At 38.8% G+C, this 22,411-nt stretch overlaps 1 protein-coding gene across 2 annotated transcripts; it reads right to left on the reverse strand.

Moving 5' to 3' along the window:
• Window positions 1-28: 28 nt before the first annotated feature.
• YY1 (YY1 transcription factor) lies at window positions 29-14,758 on the reverse strand. Of its 2 annotated transcripts, none has more exons than XM_039339675.1 (5): window positions 13,663-14,758; window positions 4,214-4,364; window positions 2,917-2,977; window positions 2,108-2,266; window positions 29-1,218 (listed from the first exon to the last, which is right to left on the reverse strand). In XM_039339675.1, the coding sequence occupies exons 1-5, from the start codon at window positions 14,375-14,377 to the stop codon at window positions 1,036-1,038; spliced, it is 1,269 nt and encodes a 422-aa protein (XP_039195609.1). In that variant the 5' UTR covers window positions 14,378-14,758; the 3' UTR covers window positions 29-1,035. The 2 variants fall into 2 exon arrangements, with proteins under 2 accessions (XP_039195609.1, XP_039195608.1); XM_039339674.1 differs by having other exon boundaries at window positions 4,214-4,376; window positions 13,663-14,757.
• Window positions 14,759-22,411: the final 7,653 nt, after the last annotated feature.

The raw sequence follows: 22,411 nt of genomic DNA on the forward strand, positions 1-22,411 counted from the left end.
AAAAAATCTAATTCAATGCAAAAACAAGTAAAGGTAACTTGAGTTTTATTTATCTTCTAATTTCTGGGAGGTTAAAGAACTATAATTTGTTTTGGACAACAGAAGAAAATAGGCTGTGCTTACAGATAATTTTCTGCCATATTCTTCAGGACCACTGTTTTATTGTTGCCCACTCTATTACACGGGATGTACATATCAGGTGTTGTTAAAAGGTCAGTGCCTGTACAATACATTCTACAACTGAGCACCACTTTCTTTAACTGAACAGGCAAAGAGAAAGTACACGGAACATCAGCATCTGGCAGTATTTTTCCCAAAAAAAGAGAGACTAAAATGGGTTTAAGTTGATTAACACTATTAAATCACATCTAATATTTGTTACTACATGATTTCATTACAGCTATACGATACAATTATACAAAAATGTGTTAACATCAAAGAATACAACCAAAAAAATTTAAGATAGCAAACAAAACCTATATAACTTTTTTTTTAATCTTTACAGGAAAATACTTTTGAAGTATGCATGTAACTGCCCATTCTTTTAAAGAAAATCTACTGCAAGCAAAGTTATCAACCTCCAGAAAAAAATCACACATAGCATTACTAAGCATATCCCCAAAAAGTGTACAATATGCACACTTTGAAAATACAAAATTAAAAAATTGTAAGCAACAGGTGAGCTTCATATTTATAACAATGTGAAAAGTCCAATTTTAGCACTGTTTGTAGAAAGAACTGTCTTTGATGCAAGTCCATGAATTGTTTGTCTCTTCCAGGTAGGATCACACTTTACAAAAACCATGCTCTTGAAACCAAATTACAGAGCAAAATGGAGCACTGGAGCAATGCTGCCTTAAAGTTTATTTTGCTACTTTATCAAAAACAAGTCCCTTAGGCATGTAAGGTTCATTTTTGTGTTTCTTTTTAAATTCTTTCCTAGAAACAATATACAAAGGGGGAAATTATTTATTTTCAACCATTCTCCTGTAAGGTGAAAGATGTTTTGAGTTCAAGAACTTTCTTCTTGCAATTTCACTGGTTGTTTTTGGCCTTAGCATGTGTTAAGATGTGAGATTTCAGATTAGTTGACTGAGCAAACTTCTTATTACAGCCATCAAAAGGGCACACATAGGGCCTGTCTCCAGTATGAATTCGCACATGTGTACGTAAATTAAAGTCCAGTGAAAAGCGTTTGCCACAGCCTTCAAATGTGCACTGGTGAAAAGAAAACACAAGACATTAGCAACTTATTTACAGATTTTCACTTGCAATATTAGATTTACATGAAATAAGGGTTCTATTCTGTACAATTCCAAATTGGGTCTCTGTTATTCATAAGTGAGTCCCATGAAATTGGAAATGTTCACTTGTGCTGTTGAAGAGCAAAGAAATACATAAGTATATTTTCTTTGTAGAGATTACAAGATTTTTTCTGATGTGGTACTACCTTTGTAGAATTCACTCCCAAGACAGATCTACCTAAAACCCTTTTCAGATATATTTCATCTAAGTCAAAACATATGTACATTTCTACAGTCTGATGTTCTAAAAGATACTGAAGATGTTCTACTTCCATTTGTTAAAATATTCAGAAAGTATTGAGAATTTCCTTCTTTTTGCAACCTAAAGTAGGCAATACTAATAAAAATCTTATCAGCCTCATTCTATCTACTATCCCACCCTACATGGGTGGTGGCCTACATAAGTGGGGGAATTAATGTTTAGAAAACATTAACTGGAATTTGATATATTTTAAACTATTTGAAACAAAATACTAACAGTAAATTACCAATGAAGATTGTCATGAGCATTTCTACATCTAAATATAATCCTCCAGCTAACGTCATCTATGTACACAAGTCAATGTTGTTCAAGTAGCTTCTCTGTATTTCAATATTAATTTTTAAGAAAATTAAAATATACTTTTAATATTTCTCCAATTATCTACTAAATACGCAATTTAGTCTCTGCACAAATTCCTTTCAGTACTTCAACTGATACTATCTATCGCACAAAAACAGAATATATATCACAGAGAAACTAACTAGATTCTCATGACAATGTCATAAATGATTGTCTCATCTAGAATATTTGAAATAGTTACCTGAAAGGGTTTTTCTCCAGTATGAACTAATTGGTGCCTCTTTAGCTTTGAGCTCTCAACAAAGGCCTTTCCACATTCTGCACAGACGTGTACCCGAGGCCCATGAGTGTGTAGATGCTTCCTCATAGCCGAATTATCCCTGAACATCTTTGTGCAGCCCTTCAAAACAAGTAAATTATTTAGTTGTCAAGGCAAGCCCAAATACCAGAATTATCATCATCTTAATGTGTATACTTAATGTGTATACATAATGAACCAAAATATGGCTTGATTTTTGGTATACTGCTGCCTATATGACTTAATTCTGTATGAAGGGAGATTGCTAGGAACAATCTGTTCTTTCTTGAAAACAGGAACCAGAATTTTCTATATACTATAGCAGTGATGGCAAACCCTTTGGGTTGTGTTGATGTCAATGCCCCCCCCCAAGAGAAACAATTCTTTACATATTAAAAAAAAATACAGTCAAATCATGTATGGTGCTATGTATTATACAAAGAAACATTAAATAATTACAAAAATGAAATGCAAGTAAAATAAACTCATTTGAGGGCGAGGGGTGTCGAGAGAATGGAGCATGCTTTTGAAAATAGCTGTTGAGTGTTGGTGGCATGACATCCCAAACATTGTATGTGTCACCTTTGACACACATCATAGGTTCACCATGACTGTAATATGCCATAGGAGAAATTTAAACTACATTGCAAAATATTGGCAAAAAAGGCCCAGAACATAAGCAAAACATTTATGAAACTCCTATATTAAAAAGGTTCTTACAGAAATAAATTGCTCAAAATCGCTTCACTCACTTTATGAGGACATGCTATCGTTCTTGGTGCATCATCTTCTTTGATTTTTCTTGGCTTCATTCTTACAAGAATATAAAAAAAAGCAACCATTGATTGTCGAATAGCAAATAAGTTATCAGAAGTATCTTCTGATATAAATCACTATATTATATTGCTATTGCTTCTTGATAAACTGCCTTTAACTGCTTTAATTAAGGAATTTAACAATTTATAATTCAGATTCTATGAGAGAGAGAAAAACTGCCAAGTTTGGTTCAATTAAAAACTCAGAAGTATACCCAGAGGGACAATATATGATTTGAGGACAGCAGGACTAACATAGAATTAGCTGTAGAATGGATTACATAGCAAGTGATTGAAAAAATAGGCAGCACTTTCTAATCTGTTGTGCTAGTTTTAATACTAACCACCAACATCTCTTGGTGGACATTAAAATCAGATATATTACAGGAAACAATTAAAAGCCTGAGAATTTGAGATCTTTCAAAGACCAACAACAAAGTGTCTACCCAACCAGAAGTGCAATCTAGAGAATGGGGCAGTTAGAAGGGGTTTAAACCCAAGCTGTTATACTGTGAAATTACATTGCAATAATTGCAGGCAAACTCTTCAGATGGATCCCAATGAGCAGATTGGAACTGTATAAAAATATACATTCTCTTCAGTAATGTGAACAAGGCCAAACAGTCTATTATAGTTTTCCCCAGAAACAAAATTACAATATTTTTAATACAGGTTCAGTGTAGTATTGAGTTCTGGCCAGTGGATGTTTTTTTTAGAGAAAGGGATTTCTCTGGGAAAGGCTTGATTAAACTCTTTAGCCACTAGTTAATACAGACTATAACTAGTCAACAAGATTGCTACCAAATGTAGAGCTCATGGTAATCTCAGGATTGTGAATTGATAATTTCAGGAGAAAATAAGAGCCAGAAAAAAAACCATGACACAGAGGGTTGAAGTATACATACTAATCTGCACCAACTAACTCATTCTTGGGCTACAGTCATATATAAAACATCAGTATTTTTGAAAGTAGGTATGGTTCCAATTTATTTTTGAAAGGCAAATAGCATCAGCTACTCTTTCAAAATCTAGTCAGCAAATATTAATTTTTAACATCTGTGAACTATTCTGAACCTTCTATGAATATCAAAATGATTATCCCTGTATTGAAATCATATTTCTGCATTGATCCAATTCAGTGATTTTAACCGAGAACAGAAAAATTACATATTGCCAGAAATAGGAATAATTATTTGTGAAAAAGAATAAAATCTGGGACTTTTATAATACTAACCTTGCAAATTCAGCCAATTGTTTAGGATCAGAAAGGTCAATCCCAGGTATTCCTCCAGGTGGTAGCTTCTTTCCCGTCATGTATTCAGAGTAGTCAGGAGGGGAGTTCTCTCCGATGATCTGTTCTTCCACCACAGTCTCATGGTCAATGTCTTTTTTGTCATCTGCAATGATTAGAGAAAACTGAATTTTGATTTAACATCCACGAAGGACAACCCTAATAGTATGGAAAATGTTTCTTAGACAACGTTTGTACTAAGAAACTAATTCAGTTATTTTTTTAGGCAAAAATGCAGAATTTACACTTAATAAGTATAAAAAACTCCTATGTAATAAGTATATTGATCATTCATTTTTAGAAACTAATTTCTAAAAAGCATGCAGTATGAATATATTACATATAACATTTCACATATAATTCATTCTTCCAAACACACTGTAACTAAAAGGAGACATTCTTTGCAGAAAGGCTTTTTGTAACCTATCACAATAATCTGTATATTAAAATCTCTGCTATTTATCAATTCAATAATAGTAAGACTATTAATGGCTTTGAAGCTTTTTATAAAGCATTTTCTTCCTTAACTTCAAAAATTTCTGAATTCTTGCTTAATGCCAAAACCCCCGTCTGGCTAGATATGAATAAAACAACACACACATACTATAATTAGGCCAACTTAACGTCTATTGCAGCACCTTTTAAAAATATATTTGAGCGAAATTTCACTGGCAATTTCTCTTCCTTTTATTTTAGCTATCAAAACTGCAAGTTTATTGTTTATTCTTTTCTAATAAACATATTTAAAGAATAGTTTCCACCAATAAATTCTCAGATGTTTATATTATATTGCTAGATCAGGTAAAATGTTTCAATCTTTGTTTCAATGAGGACTGAAGTAGCTTAATAAAGACCAAATAATTCCAAATTTATATATTATTTTTAATAGATATGCTAAGATAACCAAATTACAAAATTTAATGTGTGCATGATGTGTCTATGTAAATAGATAATGCTATGGCATAAAAAACAATGAGACGACTCCCTGTTCACTACCTTGAAAGATCAAGCAGCAGATTGATACCTTTATAAATTTGTCATGAATTCAATCCTAGTATGCCGCCCATAGTTCAAAAAGAAAGATAATTTGCAGTAGGATGGGACGAAGATGTTAATGGAACACAGTGTAGAATTCAACAAAGAACATATTATCACTTTCATTTCTAGCTTTGATTTGTGCCATTAGGATTTTGTTAGTCACTTTAGTTTTGAATTAGTCAGGCCACTAATTTTAAATATCTTCTTTCCCTGTTTGTGCAAATAAACCATTTCTTTTATTTTAATATGAAGAGACTAGACTTTGTTCTCAGTTCAGTTCTGCCCTCTAGGCAAATTTATAACCCAATTAACAGAGATACAGAACCCATACTAATGTAAATGTGTCAGAATAGTTCATATATTTATTTATAAATCATATTTAGATGGCTGCCCACCTGATAGAATGTGACTCTGGGCAGTATATAATAAAATCATAACATTAAAACATAACACCATTACAAACAGTGAAGCCACCTCAGCATATCACTATTCCTTTAAGACCCAGGCTTGTTGATACAGCCACGTTTTGGGGGATTTCTGGAAGGATGGCAAAGAAAGGGCCAATCTCACCTGGGGAGGGGATGATATTCCACAGGGCCGATGCCACAGTAGAGAAGGCGCATCACCTGGCTCCTGTCAGATGTTAACTCCTTAGTGGATGGGACCCACAACATATCTCTTCTGCTGGATCTAATGGGATGGATAGATGTATCGGGAAGAGGCAGTCTCTCAAATTACCTTGCCTACTACCATTTAGTGTTTTAAATCCACTTAAATTGGATTCAGAAACTGGCAATCAATACAGCTTGCAGAGCAGAGGTGCAACATGCGCCATTCTAGGGGCACACTTAACTACCTGCACCATTGCATTCTCTGCCACCAGAAACTTCCAGATACACTTCAAGGGTAGCCCTATATAGAATGCATTACAACCGTCCACCCAGGAAATTGCTGGAGAATAACTAACCACGAGCAGAGCTTCCCCAACAAGAAACAGGAGCAACTGGTGCACAGCACAATTTGCTTAACAACTGCATTGCTCAGCAATGCAATGTAAGCTGAGGACGGCCTGTTGAGCTCATGTTTCCTGAGAATGGCTCACTCTCCATTTCTTGCTGTATCTTCCATGACCATTTCCACCATAATATTCTGACCTACCCAGTCTTGTGAAACATTGCCCAATCCAACCCTTCCGATGTCCAAGGCCAGAGGTCTCCTCCTGTCCTGCATCCCAAGGAGGGAAGGCTGAAGTCCCCTGAGGCAACTACAGTCCTAGCTCTCAGAGCCATCAAGATATCCAGTTGCCCCGCCCCCAGCTGTTCTCATCACACTCCTCAGGGATCCCTACCATTCACACACACCCTTTCCCTTGTTCTCACCCAGGGGAGATAATCAATGCCTCAGTGGGAAATTACAGTTCACAGTCCTTGAGAAATGAGGCCAATGTGGCAAGTCATTGATGGTCATTGCCAGAGATTGCATCCTTCTGTGTAGGTTTGAACTTTGACCACAAAAAGAGAACATAAGCCAACTTTCTTTTATGAACAGTTCCTAGACTTGGAGAATGTGTGCTAAAGCTTCTACCAATCTCAATAACCCTACATCTCTACATATTTTAGTTGGAACTTGAAAGTATGGACATTGTCAAAGAAAACTGGAGGTCTGAGGCAGAGCTGCAGGCATTAATCATATTTGACATATGTTGGAGAATCTGGTCTAACAGGGCATATCAAACCCACTGGTCAAGGATTATTCCTGCACTGCAATGAGAAGATAGGGGGAGGAATGGAGATAGGGAAATATAACAGCAAACAGAGAATCCACAGCAAGTAAGTACATATTTAAATTGGAAGAAAGATGTTAAGTTTAACTTTATGCTATGTGGAAGTTGAAGCTGTGAAGTAAAATTCAAATAAGTAGATGGTGGCATACAGATTTCCTATATGTTGTGCTTTGCTTTATTTTGCAGGCAACTAATGAAGAGGCATATGTATGGATACACAATTATATTTTGAACAAAGCAACATAGTTTGATGGTCTTGAATACAGAAGAATTTACAAAATCAGTCAGGCACGGAAGTCCAACCGTACCAAGTACAGGAATTCAAATGAAATAATTTCTGGCAAACCGCTATCATACTTCTGCTAGAATATATATATATATATACACACACACACACACAATAAATGTAAACCAATCTCCTCAACTATTAAACTATTCTTGCTTTTAGGAAAATTTCTTTTTAAAAAAATCCTCTTTTTTAAAATCTATCTGCCTACTTGTAACTTAAATCCATTATTCTATATTTTACTCTCTGTAATGATAAAAGAACAGGTCTAGGGCTTCTTCTGTATGATATCCCCTGAGGTATATGAAGAGAGGTATCATATTCTCAGTCTTTTCACAAAAGCTAAGTCTTTTCGGCTACTTCAATCTCTTTTCAAAGACTTAAATTTTAGTTCCCCAATAATCCTTATTACCTTTTTCTGAATTTGTTTAGGTTTTCTGAATACTTTCTAAAAGTATGGGGCACAATAGTTAGAAAATAATTAAAATAGTCATTTTAAGCTGTTCATTAAAAATGTTAAATTTTATTTCTGAATACATAAAACTATCACACCTATTTTGTTTCATCTATTACTTCTAACAAGATTTCCTCCCCTTTTCATCAATGTCATTAATATAATGATGAAAAAATACAGGACCTAAGATTGAATTCATAGCCTTTTCCTTCATACTTCTCTGCAAATGACAACTACATTGCTGACCACTCTTTTTCATGCAGTTTTCAAGTGAACTTTTATTTCTGCTTAATTGTCAGGAACATTTGACCCCAGTTAAGTAATTCACTAATCAGAACATCATGGGTATTTTATCAAATGTTTTTCTGAAATTAAGATATGTTATAGCAGTCCTATTTCTACTAAAGTGGTTAGTTGGTCAAACAACAATCAGATGTTAATCTCACAAAATCCGCCCAGGCAGATAAATTTAACAAATAAATCATTTTTTTCATGACAAATCTATGTACTGTTCTAAATGCATGATCAGAGTGGAGAAATTTGGCTTTATGACCTTAAGTGCCACAAGGTAACATAAATGCAATGGTACAGAAAGTCTAACTAATTACCAACAATGTTGCAATATATTTGGCATACAAATCATAAAGCTGGGGTCTATGAAATATATACATGGAAAGTCAGAAAATCATTATGGCATCTGACAGATTCATATATTATAACTGATTTGACTATTTGGGTATCCAAAAACTGCATTTACTGTAGAGTAGTTAATATATTCCAGCAAAATCCAACAAAACCCTAAACAGGTTCAAGTATCTGTGAAGCTTTCCACAATCTTCAGGTTCAAAGTTGATACCTACTTATGAATCTCCCTACACAACGAGAAGATTATAATATGATGTAATGTATAATGCCAAGCCTATAACACGTTTATATGTGCTTAACTTATCTATTATTCAATAGATCTTTTACATATACAAAAATATGTACTAAGTCTATGCTGGTGTATGACCATTATGTTTTCATCTGAAACAGCCAATCCTCAGTTAATGCCTGCCCTATTTAGTGACAATTCAAACTTATAATAGAACTGAAAAAAGTAGTTTTATGACTAGTCCTTGAACCTATAATGGTTGCAGCATCCCACAATCATATGATCACCATTTGCAAAGCTGGCTTCCAACAAGCACAGTCAATCAGGAAGCCAGCAGAAATCACAAGCTGTGATTGCATGACATTACAGTTAATGATTACAGGTGATTCAAGTAATGGCCATGGCAGAACTTGAATCATAGGTTGGATGTGACCATCTTCCACTTAATAACATGTTGCTCAGCAATGGAGTTGCCAGTCCCAATTGTGGTCATTTAGTGGGGACTATGTGTACATCGACTCACTACAGCATATTCAACAAATGATCATTTTAAAATCGTAACTTAGTGTTAACATATAAAACCAGTAAATTTTGGATGGCCCAGAACATCAAGGGGTGAACCAGAGCAATCTGCCCTACTTCTAAAACAGCTGTATAGAGCTCCTATTCAGAGCCTGGTAATCTTAAAATAGGAGCATGAAAACTCCCAACTAAGTCACAATATTAAGATAAAAGCATGGCCAAGTAGCAAAATTCCTGTATATACTCAATAGCAAGATAATATGTTTTGGTACATCAAAAAATATTTCTTTATGTACTAGTAAAAATTTATTTCAATGTTCCTGAACTGAGCACAATTATTTTAATACCACCTTTATAAAAGCATTAAGTATTCAATCATGCCACTATTGTTCACTGCTAACCTAATGGTCTGTAATATATAACTGCAAAAAGGAGCAGTTTAGCGAAATAGATCAAACAACTAATTGACATCAGAATTTGGTAACTGTGAAATGGGTATTTGCAAATGGTTTTAATAAGCAAGGCATACAATTAAACAGATCATTGACCTGAAGAATGTCAGAACAAATTCAGAGTAAAAACCACACATTATACTTGCTCTTAGACTTTTAACAAACTCAACTCTTTCTATATGATATCTAGTTTTGTAATTCTATATACCAGACTTCTACAAGTATTCTTCAGACATATTAGCTATGCTGACTAATAGTTATGAGAGCTGTACTAAACATATGGAAGATTGAGGAAAGCTGCACAGAGATACTTGAACCTGCTTAGGAACATGCAGTAAAATCTGTGGCAGATAGCATACATTTTGCAATTATGATTATGTATTCTGAATATTAATGGAATTCTATGAAATCACTTGATGTAATTATTTGAAAATGTAACAATACAATTAAACAGGTATTACAGGAATTACTATACTATTTAGTTTGCTCCAATGGGAATAGTAAAAAAACAAAAACTAAATTCAAACAGAATGGGAAGCCCTTTATCCAATGGGAAAAATATCTAGGAGACAACAGTGCATAATGTTTAACTATTTCTATATACCGTGTGGCCAGTTCCTATACTGTCTAGACCAGGGGTCCCCAACCCCCGGTCCGTGGACCAGCATTGGCCCATAGCATGCCAGCAATCCGGCTGTGCAAACATGCAAAACCCTATCCAGGGGATGCAGACAGCACAGAAAACCATGCCTCCTCCAATCTGCAGAAAAACCTTTCTCCACAGAACTGGTCCCTGGTGCTCAAAAGGTTGGGGGCCTCTGATCTAGACCAGAGTTCCCCAACCTTTCCAGCTTGGCCACCTGGAAGGAAAGGGAGCAGCAGGGAAATGGCTGTATGTGCGGCCCACACGCGCATGCACAAATGGGCGTGCACATGACCATGTGCATGTGGGCCGCATGCCTACACAGATGTGCAAACTGGTACTACCATAAGTGGGGTGGGACTGGCCAGCTATTCCCAGGGCCCGGTGGCCAAGAGGCCGCGGACCATAGGTTGGGGACCCCTGATCTAGACCATGGGAAAATGTCTTAACTTCTATAAGCAAGAGTGTCAATGGAGTTCAAATTACAACTAATAGATATTTAGAATTTATTCTCTACCCAGTCCTCTGTGTAGAAGAAGACTGTCAAAAAAGCACTTTGCTGCAGATGTAATAAAGATAATATTTTAAAACATTTTTCTGCAATGTTCTATACTTAACACGTTTTGGGAGAAATTAGTGGATTTAGTGTGACAAAGCTAGTAGTTTCAAAGGATAAAAATCTTTTGAACTATATAGTAGTCTATAGAATTTGACAACAGGACAACGTAAGTTAATCTTCTGTAACATTATGGCTAAAAGACTAATACTGCAACATTGGAAAGATAAATGTACAGATTGATTGAAGATCTGATTGCACTTGCCACTTATGAATGGATTGCTTATGGACATAGCCTTTGTATAGACAAGTATAATGAAATATGGGACTCAATTATACAGTAGTTTAAAAATGGTTATATATATATATATATTAGAAATATATGTATGTATTTGAATATTTGGATTAGCCCAGTATATCAAATAAATTTGTAGTGTTATATTATGTATTTTACTGTATTTTTTCACTTTTTTCTTAGAGCACTTTTAATGTGTTCTTTCCTTTTGACAATGTTTACATAGTATCTCCATCATGGTTTCCATTGTTTTGTTCTTGCTTATTTATTTATTTATTTATTTATGAGACTTATATACTGCTTTAAGTGCAAGCACTCTCTAAGCAGTGTATACCAATAAGCAGTGTGTGTGTCTGTGCGTGTATACACATTGCCCCCAACAATCTGGGTCCTCATTTTACCTACCCCGGAAGGATGGAAGGCTGAGTCAACCTTGAGCAGGTGAGATTTGAACCGCTGACCTGCTGAACACAGTCAGCTAAAGTGGCCTGCAGTACTGCACTCTAACTGCTGCGCCACAGAATCAGTTTTTGCTCTCAAGTAAGCAATTTCATTTAGCCTTAGATGGAAACTATTACTAGTTTTTAAGCAACACAAAAACTAGAGCATAATGGGAATGTGAGCCACAAAGGCTTTTGGCCCCTGGATGGCATATATTTCTAATGTAAAAACAGACTAAAAGAGTTTACTTTATAGAATTTAGTAAGGACATAGGCCTCTTCAGAAATCCTTGAATTTCAAAAAGGAAGGTTTTCTCCCCTTTACTATTATATTAATTATTCTATTCTAGGGATTATATCAATATATCAATCATTACATTTTGACTTTTCAAACTATATATTATCTCTGAAACAAAAATATTGAATTTTAAGTTCATTCAACAAATATTGATTTAAAAAAAATACTTAAAACATAATGATGTTCTAATCAACCCAGCAGGCATAGTGTGCTCAGAAAAGATTTCCTGCATTAAATAAGCTGCATGCTTTTTTGTTTTGTGTTTCTGCTAAGTGTATGAGAATTCAATGCCTTTTATACCCAGCTGAGAATCACAATAAATATTTTTAATGTCACCTGTACTTTTATGTATTTAAAAAGCATTTTTACAGAAAGTCATTTAAGTTCTAAAAATCTGCAATTGTCATGCAACAACTATATCCATCTGTTTATATGATGGCAAAGAGCTTTTAAGACCATTTTGGGGGGTCTTTTGGGGGGTCTAGGACTGGAACTATTAATCCTATATTCTTGCTGTGTCATAAGTGAAAACATGTACCAGTTAATAGCTCTCAAATCAAAAAACTAAAACCGAAATCTACAGAGGTAGAGGATTTGCCTCTTTTCTCGCAAAGTCGATAATAACAAATATTAACAAAAACAACTATTTTAGGATACTTTCAAGTCCATAGTTGCTTAAAGACAAAGTAGTGTCATGTAAACAATATAGAAAAAAAACATTTCTTGTGAAGAGTTCAAACAGTGAAACCAGGCACTGTTCTAACACTACAAGTGCTAAGAGCTTTAAAAATATAACCCATCCTTCCAAAACCCAGAACGAGTGCAATGGCCTTCGGCCCCTTACTTTACTTCTCATTCTCACCAGAAAGTTGCTATCCCTCTTGTTTGAGGAAGGGAAGGTGGGAGGGGAGAGAAAGGAAGATGCCAGGGGGAAAAGGAAATGAGGAATCTGCGAAGCAACCGCCGCGAAGACATGACTACTGATGGGAAAGGAAAAGGACATTGGGAGGGGCGTCCAAAGGAAGACTTGATTGTAAGAAAAAGCCGGCGCATTGAAAATACTTAGAAGGAACTATATTGTGAAGCTCGCAAGAGAACAGCTGGATAAAACCCTTAGGGGGCGCCAAGAGATGTCGAGAACAAGCAGTGGTTAAATAAAATCAATCCGACTCAGTTGCGAAGAAAGAAGGGAAAAAAAAGCAACCCCCGGAGAGGCGAAGTCTGTGCGCGCTGAAGCGCCAGCGGCAGGAAGAGCGCCAGCGAACGAGAAAGAAACTGAGCAGGAAAGGCGAAAGAACGGGCCGCCGAGGTCGCTGTGCGCCCGCCCCGCCCCCAAACTCTCTCTCTCCCTCCCTCCTCCTCCTCCTACTGCAGAAACTACGCCATTGCGGCCTAGTCTAGGAATCAGTCAGCGAGGAGGGCGGACGCGCGCCTTGTATCCCCTCCCCCCTCTCCCTCTCCCAGCGGCCATCTTGGCGGGGCTGCCGCCATCTTTCTTTCCCTTTTCCCCCCCGCAGGAGGGAGCCGGGCAATCAGGCAGGAGCAGCGCAGACCCCGCCATCTTTTCGGGGGAAGCCGCCATACTTGCCCTGGCGAGATGAACATGGCGGCGCCCATCACACACAACCAAACATGGCCTCCCTTCAAAACAAAACGGGAGAAAGAAGCCTGCCGGGCACCGTCCAGGGCTTCCCGAACCTTCCCCAGTCCCCGCCGCAACGTGCCGGACTCGTCCCAGCTGCTCTACTTACCCGAGGCCCACATGGTGACTGAAAACTCCCCCTCCAGGGTCTTGATCTGCACCTGCTTCTGTTCCCATTTCCTGGCGCCGCCGCCCCCTTCGGCTCCGCCGCCGCCTCCCGTCAAATAACTCTTCTTACTGCTCTTCTTGCCGCTCCCGCCGCCTTTCTTCACTCGGCCACCAGAGGAAGAACCTCCGCCCGAGCCGCCTTTACTACCCGCGGCCGCGACGGTGACCAGAGTTTGCTCGATGTACTCATCCTCGCCGGCCGGAGCCGGCACTGGAATGAGAATCTGGTCCTCGAAGCCGTCATCGGCCCGCAAACCGTCCGAGTCGTCGCCTCCTACCACCTCCTCGCGAGTCTGCACTAAAATCACCTCCTGATGGTGCGGGTGGTGGTGCAGGTGGAGCTGGCCCCCGCCGGCCCCGACTCCACCGCCGCTCGGGTCACCGTCGGTGACCAGCGGCTGCAAGGCGATCATGGGCGGGTGGTGATGATGGTGGTGGTGGTGGTGGTGGTGACGGCGGTGGGGCGGGTGATGAGGGCCGCAGTCCTCGCAACACTCATCTTCCTCGTCGTCGTCGTCGTCCTCCTCGCCGCCCACCACAGTGGTCTCAATAGTCTCCACTGGGATGGTCTCTACCTCGATCTCGTGCAGTTCCACGATCTCGGCGGGCATTTCCGAGCCGTCTGTGGCAATGTACAGGGTATCACCTGAGGCCATGGTGGCTGAGCCGCCAGCGGCGGCTGCGGGCCCAAGCCTAGCACAGGCCCTCGGGTCCGCTCCTCTGCCCGACGTCGGTGGGACTCAGCCTTCTCTGGCTTTCCTTCCTTCTCTTCCGCCGTCGCCTCCTCCCCCTTCCACACAAACACCACCAGTTCTTCGTTAGGAGGGTGGGAGGGAGGCAAGCAGGCAGCAGCCTCAGCCGCCGCCAAATCCCGCTTGCGCCGCCTCGCGAGACTACCGCCGAGAGATGCAGACACCCTAGTTCTTCCTCACCCGCCATCCACACCCGCGGAGTCCGCGGTAGCCGCCGAGACACGCCCCCTCATAGCCCTGGGCCAATCGCAACACTCAGCTCGATTTAAGGACAACTCTCCTCGAGCAAACTCTCCGGCCTCACCAACTGGCAAATGGGCCGGTTGCTTCGGGACCGCCCCTTTTCTCCCTGAGCGCAACCTATCGCCATGAAGTTGAGCAGATCAGTTCTGCCCCGCCTGTTAGCTTATCGTTGGCTTCTTAGAGCGAGTGAGAGCCGTTGCCCCTATGGTCACGCCCACTCTTGTAAATGAGCCGTGAGAGAAAGTTCCCCTCGGCATTGGTGGGTGCCGATCGCTTCCGCTGCTTTTTGTGTCGGGAGGTTCGGCAACCCTTTTTGTTTTCTCTTTGGGTCCCGAGAGCTTTTATGGCTGGGTTTGTCTACCTCGCGGGGCAGACGGGTCGCTTCGACCTACCTGGGAACTTTAAAAGGGTGAAAGTTGGCTCGTCTTCAGCTTCCTGGTTGTTTTAGGTAGGCGTGAGAGAAAATGCAGTGACTAGTCCTTGTTGATTTTCTGTCCCGATCTTAATTTGGTTCGTCCAAATTATTTTGATTTCTGCCGAGTTAGCAGTCCTGTTGAATCTCGCTTTTCGTGATCGCAAACAAACGCAGTCCGAGTTTGCGTAATACCCTTAAAGGTTGCTTAGTTTGTGGCGTGCGAACTGAAAAAACCGCGGTTCCTTAATAGACAGCAGGCTCAGTTAGCGACGATTTGGTACGAAGAGAGAAGGTTCTTTTTCCATGAAAGAAAGCCTTGGACGTCCCGCAACCCTTTCCCCTCCGATAACCCCCCCAGAACCGGCGCCAGGTTTCCTTAGGCTCCCTGTTTTGCTATTCGGGCTCTCGTTTTAGGGATCTCGAGCTGACGGAGTTCCCACTCTGTTTACCCAATGTGTTGCTGTATGATAGAGGCATGTCTCTTCTAACCTTTTTAAACAGAATGTCATTTTCCCTTTTGGTGGTTACAGTATCTCCCTGAGTGCAACTGTCATTAAATGTTTACAACAAGTTTATCTTTCTCTGTGCTTCACTTTTACTTTTTGTGGTTGTTGAAACCTTAGTCTAAGGTTTAGTAGAACCAGGTCGGCCTAGTGGTTAAGGCATCAGACCAGATACCAGGAGACTAGGAGTTCTAGTCCTGCCTTAGGGATGAAAGCCGGCTGGGTGACTTTGGCTCATTCATGCTGTCTCAACCCAACTCACTTCACAGGGTTGTTGTGGGGAAAATAGGAATAGTATTATGGATGTTCACTGACTTGAGTTATTTATAAAATAAAGACGAGATTAAAAAAATCTAATAAATATGGCCCACTTTACTGTATGTGTTTAATTTCCAATAAAAACTCTATGCAATTTTTGTGTCAATTTTTTGTTTGAGATCTGTGATTGAGATTCCCTGCAAATATTAAGGTGACTGGATGAATCTGTGTTAAGCATGACTTAAAGAGATCTTCAGTGAGAGGAAAGAATCATGTTGGTTTACTAATACCGTGTTTCCCCAGTATTTTTGGGGTAGGTCTTACCTTTAGGAGAAATAAACGATAAAGATTGGAAAAATATTTGGAACAGAAGAGTATATAAGAATATGTCAGAGTTAAAGAAAATGGATATAAAGTGATATGGAGGTGGTACCTAACACCATGCAAATTAAATCAAATAGATGTTAAATATATATTTGCTGGAGGTGCGAGAAAGAGATTGGAACATATAAACATATGTGGTGGATTGTGATAGCGCACAAAAGATATGGGACATGGTGTTTAGGGAAATTAGAGAACTTTTGAAGGTAAATTTAGATATGTCACCGAGGATCGCATTACTGTTGCTGGTGGAAAAACAAGATATAAATGAAGCAAAAAAGGAATTGATTGTAAATTTGATAATGGCAGCTAGAATAGTGATGGTTAAATATTGGAGACAGAATTGGGATATTCAAAGAAATGAGTGGTATAATGAAATATGGAATATGGCAATAAATGATAAATTAATAACAAATTAAATTTAAAAGGGGATGATTAAAGTAAATAATTATAATGAAATATGGGATGATTTTATAAAAACAGTCTTGGTGGAAGGCAAAGGGAATAAACCTACTTAAGAATACATGCTGTTTTGGAGACGATAAAGGCACAATTGAAATATATTGTATATTGTTAGTTGTTATATGAAAAGAAATATAGGTAATAAAAATGGTCTCCAGCATTGTAGTATTTGTATTATTTATACTGTTTTTTATTTAGATTTATATGTGTTATGTCTGTATTATTTGTATTTGAATAAAATAATTTTTTTAAAAAAATCCTAATACCATGTTTTCCTGGTATTTTTAGGGTAGGTCTTACCTTACCTTTGGCACTGACAGCCCCACCCAGCCAGTCCATTTCTTCTGGGGCTGAAGTTCTGCAGCTGCATTCGGGCCTGCATTTTGCAGTCAGCCTTTCCAGAAGACGTAAGCAGCCGAGTATGAGTTATGGATCCAATCCATAGCTTGGTGCTCGGCTGCTGAGGACTTGCAGAACTGAGCTACGAATGGAATCCATAGCTCAGTTCTTGGCTACACAGGCCTTTTGGAAAGCGCTGTGACTGAGAAATGCAGGCCTGGCTGCAGAAGAGGCCTCAGAAGAAGAAGTGGGCTGGCAAGGAGAGGCCTGGCTACAAGGTAAGTGGGTGCAGGGTGGGTGGGGCAGCTCCACCCCCACTGCCCTAGCTTGATTTTTAGGTGTGTGCCTCACCCCAAAACTAGGGCTTATTTTTAGGGTAGGACTTATATTAGGCCCACCCCCCAAAACTCAAGCTAGGGCTTATTTTTGGTGTAGGCCTTACTTTTGGGGAAACACGGTAGGATGACAACACAAGGAAAAGTTTACTTATTAAATGTATATTGTTGCCCAACTCACCCACAATGACTCCACAACTGCAAGCTAGAATGCAAGTTTAAAATAAAAATCCCAGAAGAAGAAAGACAATGGCAAATAATTCCTTATATTAGCAAGAAAGCAAATCGGATAAATGAAGTTCCCCAGGAGCTGAGTTTAACTTAAGGAAGATTCTACCTTTTTAGTTATCTTCCAGAATTGTGAAATGGCAATAGAAATATATACCTTGTTTCAACTTCAATCTTCTTCCAGAGTATGTTATAAATAGCAGTAATATCTTGTAATTCTAACTCTAAGCTCTAATTTTCAACTCAATAATCAGAAATCATAATGAGTAAGACAAAAGGGGAGAACAAGAAAAATTAAATTCCAATTCTTACAACTTCTAGCTGGGATAGAATGTTGGATATACAGTAGTTGAATGCATGATTGTTAAGGAGAACGAAGTAGATAGCAGAGGTCTCTCAACAGAGATAGTGGAGTAGCTCTATTTTTCTTTTTGTTCTGTGTTATGAGCAATATTTAAGTATCTATTCATGTCAACCATTAGTTAAGTTCAGAACAGAAAACTTTCCTAGTGTATGATAAGATAAGATAACCTTTATTGTCATTTTTACTGTGGGCACAACGGCACACATCAAAAATGAAATTTAGTTGCCTGGTCTCAAAGTGAAACACATACATGACATACATCTAAACATACCATATACAACAGATGTATAGACCCCTACATATACATAACAAATATTAAATACTGTCCATCTTGAATATATAACGGAAGGAAGAAGCTTGAGAGTTCACAAGGTTAATGCTGTATGTGTATGGAATGAAACTATGGCTGAATCTGGATGTTCTGCTACAGATACCACGAAGCCTCCTCCCAGAAGGTAACAAGGGAAACAGGTCGTGAAGAGGAGGTGTAATGTCCCAGAAAATCTTACGGACCCTGCTCAAGCAACGCTTCGGTGCTATGTCCTGGATGGGAGGGAGGGAACTGCCAATGATCTTTTTGGCCGTTCTCACCGCCCACCTGTATGAAGCAGTGATGCTTCCAAACCAGACTGTGATGCTGTATGACAGGATGCTCTTGATTGTCCCCCTGTAGAAAGTGGTCAGGACAGGGGAAGGAAGATGTGTTTTTCTCATGTAACACAGAAAATCTAGCTTTTCTTGTACTAGCTAGCAAAATAAGGGTGAAAATTTAGATGCAAAGTTGTGCCAGGGGCAGCCTGTTAGTTAACAGGGTCAAAGTACAGGAAATGATGACCTCATGGATTTCAGAAACAGTCACTGGCCTGTTTGTTCAGGCACTCCCACAGTCAGTATTTGAGCAAGGGAGGTGAGGATAGATATCTTTGAACATGGAGTGGCTAGATGATGAAGGTCACTGGATTTGAGAAAATGCAATATTGTGCTCATGTTAGAAACACTATTTACCTAAAAGGGGCTCAGGAACTTCCAGTATGAAAAGTGTTCTACTTTCTCTTGCTTTATTTTGAATGACCAGAGACATTCTGGAGTCAGAACGTTGGACTGAATTGTACATGTAAGACACTTTGCATTACACAAATATTTCTTTGTAAGTAGTTCTACAGTACAACTTAGAATACACAGCTCTGACATTATGCTTCGTGTAACTCTCCTATGTTTCTCAGTAATTGTTGACTGGCCACTGGGAAAGTCTGTTGGAACTATGTTTCAAGAGGGATGAACACTGCCTTAATTTCATTATCCTTAGTATTTATTATCTGACTAGGCTTTATTAACTGCCAGCCTCCCCTGTTACGTTATTTTAACTATAACCTTTGCAAGGATCTATCTATTTCTGACTACAACTATTAAATGACAATATTTTTCCAAGAAAGCAGACTTCTTTAAATGAAAGTGATTATAGTTCTTAGTATTTATACAGAGACTGGTTTTCCAGCAGATGTTAACTAAAAAGGTAAACTGATTCCCTCAATATACCTATGCTTCATTCAACTGTCAAATTGGCAAATAACTGTACATGAAGATACATGTGATAGTACTCATTTCTTTTGAGCAGCAAGAAATAGTTGTTTGGATGGTAAAACTGGATACATTAAGAACAATCAATCTGATTAATATACAGATATGTGCAGAATAAGGCCATTAATGATTGTCATATTCAGACTGTCAACTGATTATCATTTGGGATTTAGGGCAAGCATGATTGTGTTGCCTTCCTATTCTAATTGTTGACTTCTTAGAGGGTACCTTTGGTCTGATTCAGCATGATCCTTGTTACGTGCTTCATTGTGATTAATTTTTAAACATTAGGGTTGCTTTTTGAATGGAAATAATTAAGGCAAGATAATTTTACAGTTGCTTTTTAAACAATTGCATTTAATAATGCTTTAGATTTTCCACACTTTAATAAAACTAGTTATATGCCCATACCTACTTATTTTGGCTTTGGAATAGCACCCTTGTAACAGAAATCTGAAGATAAAGATAATGCTATCAATTTATATCTTACAAGTATACAAATTGTGCATGTTCTTCTTTCACAAAACAGTTAACTTTACAACTTGGATGTAGAGAATCCCAAGATTAGTTATACCGGTATCTAAGTTGCCCAATTAAAGCTACAAAGATGGTATAACAAATCATGGACAAACAAGTATTTTCTTTGGAATTGTATCCTGTATTTTTGATTGTAGAGAAAGCATGGAAGGTTCATACTGCTTTGCAGTATGAACAAAACCTTTACTTTCTTTGAACACACTGTAATTTTATAATCAGAAATTCAACATTTTGAGAGACATACCTGCTGATCATTTTACTGCAGCTGCTGATTGGCCTTTCAGTGGTTTACTTCTTTTGGTCACTGACTTGATTCACAAATTACATATGGAAACATAAAGTTCAACTGTTCATTATGGGAGCCAATTTAAAGAGTTCCAGTCACTATGTTGACTGGGTAACAAAGCAGAATATGGAGTTCTCGTACAAGAAATGAAGTGAGGAGAAGTTAAAAATGATTTCTACTGTACTAGTAACTGGTAGCAAAAGAACTATGTGTCTTTTGCTGAAAAATTTTCATCTCTCAGAATTATCACTCCATCTACAACAGGTCTGGCATGAAAGGAGTCATTTGCTGGTGCTTCTCTTATGACGGGTTCCCAACCAGGAGTGCTCACACCCCCTGGGGGTACAAGAAGATATTCCAGGGGGTGCAAAAACTTGGGTTTTCAAAATTAGTGTATGTGCATAATTCATTGCCGTTATTTCAAACTTTTGTAAGGGGTGCGAGAATATATTAGAAGCGTTTTAGGGATGCGGGGTATAGGAAAGGTTGGGAGCCACTGTCTTATGAGAAGAGACATGTTTCTCCTTTTGCTCTGTTCTTCCCACCTAGTTTCCTGGCATCCATTGCAAGAAAGCAGGGATTTTTTTGGTCAGTTTTCCAGTCCTGTGGAGTGATCAGCCTGTGGGATCAGAAGACTCTTCTTCCCTGCTTTTGTTCCTTTCCTCCTCCTATGCAATAGGAGCCCTTTTTGGTACTGGTTCTGGCTCAATCCTCCCAAGATACGGTCCTATCCCTAACCCAACCTACATTTTTCCAGCTTTCTTTCCCACTAATGCAGCTTGCAATCTTGGGATAACACTGCTTACACTTTTCCTTGGAGGAGTGCCCATCTCCCTCCCATGTCTTTCTGGTTTATTGGAAAGCAAATAAACCTGCTAAGCAATGGTCAGGAGGGTGAATGGGTGCATGGATGTACTTGCCACAGCAGCTTTAGATGGCCAAGAGGAACAGGGGAAGCCCCCATCCCTACTTTGACTTTGGTATGATATGCTTCAGAAGAACTGGAGAGGATAGGTTGCACTGGGGGAAACTGGAAATGATACTTTTGAAGGGGGCAAAGAAAAGGTAAGTGGAAACCAGCTTGCCAAGTACATGCAGGGTAGTTTGAAGAGGACATTGTACAGTCATGACATCAACAAAGGGTTTTGGGGGCATCTTTGCATTGTGACATTAAGAAGAACCCTAAGCTGAAATGTTTGTTACAGGGACCAAGGCATTGTGGTTAGTCAATTGATGATAATGAAATCATAAATTAGCACAACATATGGAACTAGTTATTATCTCAAGAATAAATAAAATTGGTGGTCTATAATATTATAAATATAATTCTGGAACATTCTGCTCTGGTAATTTTTCTGAAGAGTTTTCTTTTCAGCATTATATTTCTTAATTTAATATCTTAATTTGATCCAAATTCATTTGATAGGAAATGTGTAACTCTGAACTATATCAAAGATTATACACAATTGCATTCCTACTTAAGCTATTTCTGCTTACAGTGACTTACGATGTCTACTAGCATAATCCAGAAATCAATGATATGATATAAAACCCATTCTTTGTACTGTTGTATCAGCATAATGACCTTCCTCTGAATTAGCAAAATGATATCTTCAATCACTAATTAGAGATAGAATAGAATAGAGTTGGAAGGGACTTGGAGGTCTTCTAGTCCAGCCCCCTGCTCAAGCAAGAGAGTCCTATACCTATGGTGGCGAACCTATGACACGGGTGCCACAGGTGGCACGCAGAGCCCTCTCTGTGGGCACGCGCGCTGTCACCCCAATCCTAGGCCTTCAGCTGGGTTTTATAAAACCTTTTTGCTTTAGGCCTCCACCACTGTGTGCAAAAAAAAAAAAAAAAGGTTCAATCAATCAATTCCAACTTCTTGCGGGGACAAAAAGATCTCGCAAAGTTGGAATTGATTGATTGAACTTTTTAGTTCCACTCAGTCTGCCGTTACCACTGCTGCCATGCCCACCCAATGGGCCACACCCATTCAATGGACC

This window comes from Crotalus tigris, unplaced genomic scaffold (genome assembly GCF_016545835.1).
Source record: "Crotalus tigris isolate CLP2741 ecotype Arizona unplaced genomic scaffold, ASM1654583v1 scf7180000017737.1785205, whole genome shotgun sequence".
In the NCBI taxonomy this organism is placed as follows: Eukaryota; Metazoa; Chordata; class Lepidosauria; order Squamata; family Viperidae; genus Crotalus; species Crotalus tigris.